The sequence below is a fragment of the Carassius carassius genome, chromosome 2 (assembly GCF_963082965.1).
Source record: "Carassius carassius chromosome 2, fCarCar2.1, whole genome shotgun sequence".
In the NCBI taxonomy this organism is placed as follows: Eukaryota; Metazoa; Chordata; class Actinopteri; order Cypriniformes; family Cyprinidae; genus Carassius; species Carassius carassius.
The window spans coordinates 36,528,343-36,540,842 of NC_081756.1; the positions used below are offsets into that span (position 1 = coordinate 36,528,343).

Here is a 12,500-nt window from a genome sequence, read left to right on the forward strand (position 1 = left end):
TCAAAACCACATATAATAAATTAATAGACAGACCGACGGACAGACAGAGACAGGCACAGACAGATAAAGAGACAAAGACACAGAGAGAGATAATAAATACACATACCTCAGCTGTGAATCGTGAAGTGCCTGCAGTAGTTACAGAATCCTCAGAGCAGTTCTCTATGGCTGTCATGTTGTCATCATCATTGCATGGAGGCTATAATAAAAGTTGTTTAAAAAATAGTTACAAGGCATCACTTATTAGACAAGGTCCCCACTATGCTAAACCTGTGAAATGTGTGTATTTGGTACCAAAGGGTTTGTATGGCTTTCCTAAAACTACAGGTCCCCACTACGTACATTACACTGGAAACAGTGTGCAAGACTTTCCCAAGTCAAAACCACATATAATAAATTAATAGACAGACAGACATAGACAGGCACAGACAGATAAAGAGACCGACACAGACAGGCACAGACAGATAAAAAGACGGACACAGACAGACAGAGACAGATAAAGAGACTGACACAGACATACAGACAGATAAAAGAGACCGACACAGACAGAGACAGATAGGCACAGACAGATAAAGAGACCGACACAGACAGACAGACACAGACAAATAAAGAGACAAATATACAGACAGAGATAATAACACTGGAAACGGTGTGTAAGACTTTCCCCAAGTCAAAACCACATAATAAATTAATAGACAAACAGAGACAGGCACAGACAGATAAAGAGACTGACAGAGACATACAGACAGATAGAAAAACAGACAGACAGACACAGACAAATAAAGAAACTGCAGGTCCCCACTACGTACATTACACTGGAAACAGTGTGCAAGACTTTCCCAAGTCAAAACCACATATAATAAATTAATAGACAGACCGACGGACAGACAGAGACAGGCACAGACAGATAAAGAGACGACACAGACACAGACAGATAGAGACTGACAGACAGGCACAAACAGACAGAGACAGATAGAGAGACTGACAGAAATACAGACAGATAAAGAGACAGACACAGACGGACAGACACAGACAGATAAAGAGACAAAGACACAGAGAGAGATAATAAATACACATACCTCAGCTGTGAATCGTGAAGTGCCTGCAGTAGTTACAGAATCCTCAGAGCAGTTCTCTATGGCTGTCATGTTGTCATCATCATTGCATGGAGGCTATAATAAAGTTGTTTAAAAAATAGTTACAAGGCATCACTTATTAGACAAGGTCCCCACTATGCTAAACCTGTGAAATGTGTGTATTTGGTACCAAAGGGTTTGTATGGCTTTCCTAAAACTACAGGTCCCCACTACGTACATTACACTGGAAACAGTGTGCAAGACTTTCCCAAGTCAAAACCACATATAATAAATTAATAGACAGACCGACGGACAGACAGAGACAGACACAGACAGATAAAGTGACTGGGACAGACAGAGACAGACACAGACAGATAAAGTGACTGAAACAGACAGAGACAGACACAGACAGATAAATAGACCGACACATACAGAGACAGGCACAGACAGATAAAGAGACTGACAAAGACAGACAGAGACAGATAAAGAGACTGACACAGACAGAGACAGGCACAGACAGATAAAGAGACTGACAAAGACAGAGACAGGCACAGACAGATAAAGAGACTGACAAAGACAGACAGAGACAGATAAAGAGACTGACAAAGACAGAGACAGGCACAGAAAGATAAAGACTGACAAAGACAGGCACATACAGATAAAGAGACTGACAAAGACAGACAGAGACAGGCACAGACAGATAAAGAGACTGACAAAGACAGACAGAGACAGATAAAGAGACTGACACAGACAGAGACAGGCACAGACAGATAAAGAGACTGACAAAGACAGACAGAGACAGATAAATAGACCGACACATACAGAGACAGGCACAGACAGATAAAGAGACTGACAAAGACAGACAGAGACAGATAAAGAGACTGACACAGACAGAGACAGGCACAGACAGATAAAGAGACTGACAGACAGAGACAGGCAGGCACAGACAGATAAAGAGACTGACACAGACATACAGACAGCTAAAAGAGACCGACAGAGACAGGCACAGACAGATAAAGAGACCGACACAGACAGAGACAGGCACAGACAGATAAAGAGACTGACAGACAGAGACAGACAGATAGAGAGACCGACACAGACAAATAAAGAGACAGACACAGACAGACAGACACAGACAAATAAAGAGACAAAGATACAGACAGAGATAATAACACTGGAAACGGTGTGTAAGACTTTCCCCAAGTCAAAACCACATAATAAATAATAGACAAACAGAGACAGGCACAGACAGATAAAGAGACTGACACAGACATACAGACAGACCGAAAAACAGACAGACAGACAAACAAAGAGACTGACACAGACATACAGACAGACAGATAAAAGAGACTAAACAGACAGAAAAACAAACAGACACAGACAAATAAAGAGACAAAGACAGACACAGATAATAAATACACATGCCTCAGCTGTGAATCGTGAAGTGCCTGCAGTAGTTACAGAATCCTCAGAGCAGTTCTCTATGGCTGTCATGTTGTCATTATCATTGCATGGAGGCTATAATAAAGTTGTTTAAAAAATAGTTACAAGGCATCACTTATTAGACAAGGTCCCCACTATGCTAAACCTGTGAAATGTGTGTATTTGGTACCATAGGTTTTGTATGGCTTTCCTAAAACTACAGGTCCCCACTACGTACATTACACTGGAAACAGTGTGCAAGACTTTCCCAAGTCAAAACCACATATAATAAATTAATAGACAGACCGACGGACAGACAGAGACAGGCACAGACAGATAAAGAGACGACACAGACAGAGACAGACATAGACAGGCACAGACAGATAAAAGAGACCGACACAGACAGACAGAAAGACAGATAAAGAGACTGACAGACAGATAAAAGAGACCAACACAGACAGAGACAGGCACAGACAGACAGAGAGACTGACAGAAATACAGACAGATAAAAGAGACCGACACAGACAGAGACAGGCACAGACAGATAAAGAGACTGACACAGACATACAGACAGACAGACAGACAGATACAAGAGACCGACACAGACAGAGACAGGCACAGACAGACAGAGAGACTGACAGAAATACAGACAGATAAAAGAGACCGACACAGAGACAGGCACAGACAGATAAAGAGACTGACAGACAGAGAAACAGACAGACAGGCACAGACAGACAGATAGAGAGACTGACAGAAATACAGACAGATAAAGAGACCGACACAGACGGACAGACACAGACAGATAAAGAGACAAAGACACAGAGAGAGATAATAAATACACATACCTCAGCTGTGAATCGTGAAGTGCCTGCAGTAGTTACAGAATCCTCAGAGCAGTTCTCTATGGCTGTCATGTTGTCATCATCATTGCATGGAGGCTAAAGTTGTTTAAAAAATAGTTACAAGTCATCACTTATTAGACAAGGTCCCCACTATGCTAAACCTGTGAAATGTGTGTATTTGGTACCATAGGGTTTGTATGGCTTTCCTAAAACTACAGGTCCCCACTACGTACATTACACTGGAAACAGTGTGCAAGACTTTCCCAAGTCAAAACCACATGTAATAAATTAATAGACAGACCGACCGACAGAGACAGACAAAAGAAAAGAAAGACTGATAGACAGAAGGGATGTCATGATTACATAAGGAGTACTCCATTTTAAAAATTTATGATTACTATTTTAACTGTTGATTAACTGGCAAAATATCCGAAGTGGTGCATTCCATGGATGAGAATCCATGAAACGCTTTAAACCACTTCCTAAGGCTGCACTATGCATTTAAACCATTTAAAACTCTTACTTTAGCAAAGTGCTATTGTGAATTCACTAAGGCTGCTATTCCATTAAATAAAAGATAAATTAAACCTACACTAACACAGGACAATACATTATCTTCCTAAATATTCTGCTCATAGAAAATTCATCACGTTGAAAAAAACTAAATTAAAGCAGTTTGCATGTTTTGATGTCCACATGTTCTTGTTCAAGAAGTGACAGTAGCTGTAGCAATTCTATTGTAAAGAAATAGCCAAATGTTAATGATCAAGTGAACATTTGAATTAATTGTTGTTAGACAATATTAAATAAGGATTGGATAAAACTTAGGCCAGTTTCACAGACAGAGCTTAGACTAAACCAGAATTAGGCCACAGTTCAATTGACCACTCGCAATACCTGCCCACCCTTAGTTACTGTTGCTATGGATGACAAACAATGCCCCTCACACTACACACGTTCTCAAGCAGTAAAACAATACAATCGCAAAGCAAAGAGAAAACTGACAACACATCAACAGAAAAGACAATGGGGGGGGGGGCTGTTTTATAAAAGATGCTAAGAAAAGTGGTGATTAAAGTCCAAAATCTGACTTGAAATAACCTAACAAATCAATTGGGACTAAAGCTGTTTCATAAACGACAATTTAAGCTCACGCAGTCTCACTAATTTGAGCCAGGCTCAATGAGTCAGGATAATTTAATGTGCACACATAATCGTAATTTTATGACAGCACTAACTGTAAATCAAAAGCAGTCTATGAGTCATGAGTTAAATGTGTGTTCCTCTTATCAGTTAAAATGTATTCTGATACTATTATTTATTTTATTATTTACCAACTGTATTTGTTTTTTTTGTGCCCAAAATGTAATGACCTTAAAAAAAATAAAATAAAAAATTATTGGGCACAAAACACCAAATACAGTTGGTTGTAGCCTATATATTCATTTATTTGATTAAGTTACATATTCTGTATACTTTTATTACAGCTGCATTGAAAACAGATGAGCGTTACCGGGGTTATGTCCACAGAATAAGCACACATTTTAACATATCATTTTATTAAATCACATTCAGTATTTTAACTTAAGCGCTGCAACAAAGACTATTAAAGGACTTTGGCTGCAAGCTGTGCATATAGCACCGAACATGTACTCGCAAAACAAGTACTTTAAAGGATTTCCTTATCTTATTTCTGTTACTATAGGCTTAAACCTTGTCTGTGAAACTGGGGGATAGTACACTTAAAGGGATGCTCCAACCCAAAATGAAAATTTAGTAATTAATCAATTACCCCCATGCCGTTCCAGACTTATAAAAGCTTTTTTCGTCTTTGGAACACAATTTAAGACATTTTAGAGGAAATCCTTGTCACTTCCTAGCATTCAGGTTGAACCACTGATGGCAGATGGAGTACTCTGAGGATGTCTTTCAAACTTTTCTGGACCCTGATGCTGTTATTTACCAGGCAGTCAATGGGACAGTCACAAGACTCCCGGATTTATTATAAAATGTATCTTAAATTGTGTTCTGAAGATGAACAGAGCTTTTAAAGGTTTGGAACAACATTGTACCAATGGTAATGACAAAAATTTCATTTTGGGGTGGAGTATCCCTTTAAGTTATGATTATATATTTTTTAAATATTACATTATGTATTCTAACATTTTTGTTCAATAAAACTATATAACTTGCTTTGATCCTTGATTGAACCAAAATTTTTATTGCCTCATTGCTGTAATATATGTATTTTAAGCCTTTGTAAAGGCTTTTATTCCCTTAGATAAATTTGTATTACCACAAAAAGAAAAAAAAAAGTTATTCATTTGACGTTTCCATGCAGGTATGACATTGTTGACAGGTGATGCAATGACACCACTACACTGGTTAAAATAACTGATTTCTTTTGGTTTCAAACATTCTTGGAAACATTAGGGATAATGTATGGAGGTCAACAAAAATATATAGCATTGTTCTAGTAATTTATTTATATATTTTAATCTAAAAAAAAATGCACATACTGGGTCTTTAATTAGAAACTTTCCATTTCCTCTACTGTACAAATTATAAAAGTAGTAAAATAAATTTTGCCAAACCTTTCTCCAAGGCCAGTGACTTCCTCCATAGTCATATGTGAGTTCCTCTCCAGGAATGATATCTCTTGCAGCGAATAGGCACAAACAGGGTTTTCCCTCAACGATAATCCTTTTCATTGTACAATTTGGGTTTATGTGATCATCATTTATAAGGCGGCCAAGGGTGCCATCCTCATGAGTTGCATCAATGCTTCAGGAAACAAAAATTGATCATTTAGCCTAACAAACTACAACAAGAAAAATTTGGATTTGAACAAAATGAAAATTACTTTTTTTTTCTGTAAATTTTCAAATGTATTCAAACAAAAAACAACTACCTCCACTTCTTGTTCTGCCAGATGAAGTCAAACATAAAAAAAAATTCTTGATTGGCCTCTCTTCTTTGTTCGGCTTCAATTAAGGTGATCATTTCACCCCTATATTCGACAACAAAATCTCCTTTAATAAAAGGAATTAAGGCAAACACTCCACGACCTGAAAAAAGGGGGTAAATACAATTGTTGATACAATTCCTTGTAGACCTGTAACTAATAAATTGATGGTTAGCCAACTGTAAACAACTTTTATGCTTTGTAATAGTTTAACCAATGTATTCAACATTATTTCATAGTTCATGCTTATTTCTTTCATTAATTTAGATACTATCACAAAGAGCAATTTAAAACTGCTAAAACAAACAAACACAATATCCTTTATATCCCAATGGACCCAGATCCCATAAAATAATCATGGTTCATATTATCAATATTTAGTGTTTTTAAACCACTTAAATCATAGTTAAAACGTATGTGATTACTGTAAATTTACCACTCATAACGTTGCCAATTCAGAAACCCAGTCTTGCTAGCAATACGTTACCTAGGCCTTACTATTCAGTACTAACTTATAGGCTCTTTGCTATATCGTGGTAACAAAAATAAGAAATCATTCGCTGCCTTGTTTATTCGTGGCCACGATTTGCTGTTTTATTCCCTGGTGTTAGCAGTTTCACAATTCATTCGTGGAAGACTTCCTATTCATGGCCATGAAATATATTTATATTTCCCGCATCATGTGGGGAGCGCCATAGTGCTAATCACAATCAGTCACGACAACATCTAAGTTCTTTACAAACCTACCTTTATAATCGTTTATGTGTTTGGCCTCCAGTGCGTCGGTCTTGTCGATGCAACGGAGAACATGATCTTCCGCTTCTTTTAACGGTTTTATTCTTCTCGGTCTCATCTCAACAGGCTGCCTCAAGTCGCTCCTCCGGTTCCAGTGACTCAGAGAGGTCACGCGGTCTCACAATCTCCCGCCACGCCGCACTTTATAACACTTTACAATACCAGTTACACGCACAAGTAAACACTTTCAATTATATAACGACGTGAAATTTAAGTTTATCAATAGTTCATTCGCCACATTCAAAGATTCTGATTCTGATAAAACCTTTAACGTTAATTAATCGCATTAGAAAACTCCATCACATAAACATACTTAAAATAATTCGAATTTGTGATGTTTATTTGTTAATATTATATTACATAATTCAATAAGTAGGTTAATTACCTGTAAGAATGTACTTTTCCCGTTGACAGACACTGTTTAAAGTTGGTTTTGTCGTTTAATTAAGCGACTTGCGCAAGAGCAGTTGAAAAAAATGTGTACCTTCACATATTACGTCATGTGTGTGTGTAGAGGTGCAGTTCCGCGACCCGGCTACAGGGGCGCTGTAGAGCAGCGCAGCCACACACACTCACACACAGAAATCCGGTTTTTGTTCATGGAGGGGATCAAGAAAAAAACTGTACTAGCCATATCAGCACCGCCTCCTGAGCCGATTACAAGCAAAACATTGTGGGGACCGGGGATTTGGTCCCCACTATGTTTTCAGTCCCCACTATGTGAGTGTGCTAACGTGTTGAGGACCCCACTATGTAATAAAAACAAACACACACACACACACACACAGAGAGGGAGAGAGAGAGATATGTCCATGCACTTACATACACACAGAAAATTATGTAGGCTATGCATGCACACGCACCCATACACATAACGCTAACGTTACATGAGCACATATGAACGCATGCACATACGCGCTAACACGTGTGTGCAACGCACATATAAGTGTGTGAAACAGTGTTTTTTCGAACAGAAACACGGAGTCTGACTATTTTATTCATTTCTCATCGATTCATCAGAAAGAAACAAATAAATAAGCTTCACTTACCAATCCTCGACTGGATCAAAACCAGTACACCTCCTCAACGTCTGAATACCGACTCCGGGTCCGATGAATCATGTTCAGCCTCTTCCCAGGTGTAATCAGAGATCAAATCAATTGCCTCCTCTCGTGTAAAACCTTTTTTCGCCATGTTTTTGTCTATATTTCACACTCTCAAACTTTCAAACCTGCTGCGCTCCGTATCCCCCGCTTCAGCTTCCCCCTCTCCCAGAAAAGCTGCTGTGATTTGCTGCTGGAAAGCATGCAGTTACCGTATTAAGCTGTATATTGTCTTAAATCCCAAGATGTCTTCTATCAGATGCAATTAGATTTTTTTTCATAGTGCAAACGGTTGCTGAGTTATGAAAACATTAATATTTAAATAAAACCGTATGTAACACGTTCCTACATGTGCTTACGTGTTGTTAACGCGTTCCCATGGCGACCGGTCGGAAGCGCGAGTAACTGATCGTCTTCCCAACGTGTTGTTTACGTGTGAAGACACGTTGTAACACGTTTTTTTTTTTATAAACCTTAGTTTAACTTCTTATTCTTCGGTTGTATCCTCTAACTAGTCCACATTTGATTACTGCAATCAATGACTGATTTAGAAAGTGATTTAGAAAGTTATGTATGGTGTATTATTAAAGTTAAATATAGCAGAGGCTAAATATTATTGACAAACCTGACATGCTTAAACGGTTATTTTGGAAAAGCATGATATTCCACATAATTTTTCTCCATCTCCCATTAAATCGGGAATAGATCTTATTGAATAGAAATACGCTGTAGCGTATTCAAATGCAGCAAAAACTACAATCACTAATCCCATCTGCTTTACCTAAATATAAAAATAATAGGAAATGAATTATATAGGCTACATAAAATATGCTTACCATTTATCAGACATATTGGCATTTCAAATACAAAGCCGGCCTACATGTCTACTTTATGATACCCTTAAGAGTGTAATGTAACCCAGACTTAATTTCAGGAAGTCTCTCGTCTCAGGGGGACATGAGGGAGGTCTACAGGTTTTCTAATAATACAAAGCTTAATGCTAAATCCTGAAGTATCAACAAAAAAGGTTCTTAATATGATAGTTTTTTAAACTTGTCACATTTGTTGGAAAAGTATTTTTTAGTGTTTATGTTATAACATTTTCAGTAACAATAATTAATATTGTAGTAGATTTTTCCCCCTGAAATATCCTGTAATTGGACCACTAGGAGGTGCTCTACAATTCATTCACAGGTGACCCCCAAAACAGAAACCCTTATTCTCAGCATAACATAACACTTATTAACAAATGACAAATTTTATTCACCTCACAAAACAATACAAAAACATATCAGAGATGCATAAATCGGTCTTAAAGGTCAACATTTTATACATATTTTAAACTGCATTTACAGGTCACAACAGTTTCACTTTGTGTATATATAGAAACATTCCAGAAGGTTTTCACATTTGACTTCTAACAGAGGTTGGACCTGTCCCACCACTCAATATTGGAAGAATATTAAAATGGCTTTTGTAATTTTGCTTTTGTATTTGTAGTAAATAAAAATGACCAAATACATTGTGAATAATTTGTGTTCATTTAACAGCTGCGGTCCTTATATATCTCTACCCTTCCATCTGGCATCCTCCCATTAATCCAGGCATCCAGTATCTGGTTCATTTTGGAAGGTGCGATGATGGGATTATGTGTGTCGTCGATGCATCCAACCACACTGGAAATCATAAAGCAAATTATAATTATTACTTTCAGAGGTCACAACAAGATGTTATCAAATGAACATCATTTATCAGATTATCCTAATTTAAACCGATTTCTCAACCACTGACCTGCACTCTGTGAATCTCCTCTTTGATGGATCTCACTGGTTTGTGTTCAGGAAACAACACAAAAACTCTCCAAAAGAGCGTGAGAGCAATTGCACACTTTCCTTCCTGCTCTGATACAGTTGCCTTACTAATGTGCTCTGCATCTCCGATGTTACATTAAAAAAAAATGTGCAATAAATGAATGTATGCCTACTTTTAAAACAAAAATGATTTTCTTCCTTAGCCTTTTATCCATTCAAAATATCTAAACATTCTTAAATCAAGATGCATTTACTACATAAGAAAACGCCCCTTTATGCCCCTTTAGCACTTTATTGAATAATATGTTTACAAAATGAGAACACAAGAGACAGTGAAAATGCATGTTAGAAACAGTGTTTACTGTTTACATGACCTCTCTCTATGGCAGAATTTATATATCAGAGTTCATCAGAGTAAAAAAAAAAACATCAACATCTTATGTTAGAGGAACTCAAAAAAAATTAACAAAGTAGCCTAGGCAATAGATTATATTGGATAATATTAACTGTCGGGTCTCGGGACTAATCACCTGCCTTTTTGGTGTGTGTATGTATTTGTGGGTGTTTGGGTGGTTTGACAGCTCACCAGTCTGCCTGTTTGAGTTTTCCCCGCCTCCCTTGTTTCCCCGTTGTTAACCTTAATTGCTCGCCACCTGTTCTCTATGTTCTTCTAATTTTTCCCCTTTATTATTCCCTGTGTTTCTCTGTCTATTGTCAGCTGTTGTTACTCGTACCAATAGATCCGAATTTCTAGCTGTTCTTTGGACTCACCTTGTCGTGTCTTGTCCTCAGGCTCCAGTGTGTTTAGCTGATTTCTCTGCCCCTTGTTCTTACGAGTCGAGAGCTCCTAGAAACTTCCAGCTGTCATCCCTCCGGTCTCGGTGGTCATACGTACTACTGTGGAACATTACTCATCTGCTTTTGACTCATCTGCTTCTCATTCTCTCACTACGAGTGAAACCTGTGGAACGTGACTCATCTACACTGCCTCCTCTGCTTAAATAAAGCTTTGAGTTTACCCGCATCCGAATCGTTTCTCCTGACAATTAACTGTGTCTTTCTCAATGTGTTATTACCATGAAAAGTCAATGGCCAACTAATGACAACATGGTCCATGGCATTGAAGACTTTGAAATTAAAAACCCTTTATCTTATAACTTTTAACTCTTACTTGTAAGACAACATATCAGACAATATACAATTAATCAGTTTGACAAATAAAAAAATAAAAAAGGAAAAATACAACAACATTAATTAAAAGCCTACCACTGTAGCCTATACAGTTACAATAGGTGAGTCTGGTGTTTGAAACATTAGAGTCATGAAATACACAGAAAGTCATGATATAGCCTACAGGTGGTAATTTGGTCAGTTCATCACTTAGCCTACAATAGGCTTATTCAGGGAAGTGCAGGAAATGGAGTATTATTTTAGGTATAACATCTGTAGGCATATGTATTGCCTATCATGTCCATTTATAGCCTTTACACATCAGCTTGTATACTTGTATGGTTAAAAAGCTGCAAATTTCAAGACGCTGGCGTCACGTCAGGTCGTCACGTGGGTCAGCCGTTTGAAAGTTCAAGACGTTCGGATAGACGTTCGATCGGTCGTTCGGATGTTTGATTTTGGCACGGAGTACCCGCCATACGGATGTTTGATTTTGGCACGGAGTACCCGCCATGAACTTAACGCGTTAAATACATGTTGTTTACGCGTGAACAATCAGCGTGTATTTAACGTGTATTTCACGTGTTAAATACACGTTAAATACACGTGAAGTATGTGTTAAAAATCAGTTTGCACCGGTCAATGTCATTGGCTGCTGAGGACTTGGGTCAAACCACTTCTGTGAGCTTAGAGGGGTGTACCATTCATACACAGGCAACCACCATTTAACATGCTATAGATCAGCTTACTCAGCCTTATTATTTTGTCTTTTTTTCTTTTCTTTTTTTGTATAGCCTATAGAAATAATATATTTAAGTTTCAGCTTAATGAAAAACTTATTTTTTAACCACTCATGCCTTTTTGTAAATAAACAGTGGACATTCTAGCTTTAATAGTGGTCACTCTTAAAGGGTTAGAAGTAAAGCAAAAAAATCTGTTTTATGGATGGTAACTGTAAAATTATTACTGAAATATAATTGGTAATTAGTTACACTACTAGTTACTGCAAAAGTAATATTATTAAAATAACTAAATTATTAGTAACTACTTACTGCTCAACTCTGACTTTCAGTAAAATATATATATATATATATTTGGACATTCTCCTGCTGAGAAATAACTGATAAAAATGTAAGAAAAAATTTAGTGCTCAAGAGATATTATTTATATCCGTCTTATTTGATATTCAATATCTCAGGACATAAGTTAAAGTGTATCTGTTTCAAATGTTTTGGTGATAGTATAAGACTTAAGTCTACTCCTTTCGAAAGACATCCTGGGATTTTTAATGACCACAGAGAGTCAGGACCTCAGTT

At 37.5% G+C, this 12,500-nt stretch overlaps 1 protein-coding gene across 1 annotated transcript; it reads right to left on the minus strand.

The window, feature by feature from the left end:
• Positions 1–2,715: 2,715 nt before the first annotated feature.
• On the minus strand, positions 2,716–7,589 carry LOC132099004 (N-lysine methyltransferase KMT5A-A-like). The gene is made up of 6 exons (XM_059505354.1): positions 7,486–7,589; positions 7,053–7,251; positions 6,252–6,408; positions 5,935–6,124; positions 3,350–3,436; positions 2,716–2,742 (listed from the first exon to the last, which is right to left on the minus strand). Exons 2-6 carry the CDS (start codon positions 7,156–7,158, stop codon positions 2,716–2,718), a joined length of 567 nt encoding a protein of 188 aa, XP_059361337.1. The 5' UTR covers positions 7,159–7,251; positions 7,486–7,589.
• Between the last annotated feature and the right edge of the window lie 4,911 nt (positions 7,590–12,500).

What these genes read in the sequence shown, in the direction of transcription:
- LOC132099004 (XM_059505354.1), bottom strand. Translation starts at nt 7,158, where the DNA reads ATGAGACCGAGAAGAATAAAACCGTTAAAAGAAGCGGAAGATCATGTT. An exon ending in ACACATAAACGATTATAAAG is followed by an intron (nt 6,409 to 7,052) that starts GTAGGTTTGTAA and finishes CCCTTTTTTCAG; the next exon opens with GTCGTGGAGTGTTTGCCTTA. An exon ending in TGGCAGAACAAGAAGTGGAG is followed by an intron (nt 6,125 to 6,251) that starts GTAGTTGTTTTT and finishes TGTTTCCTGAAG; the next exon opens with CATTGATGCAACTCATGAGG.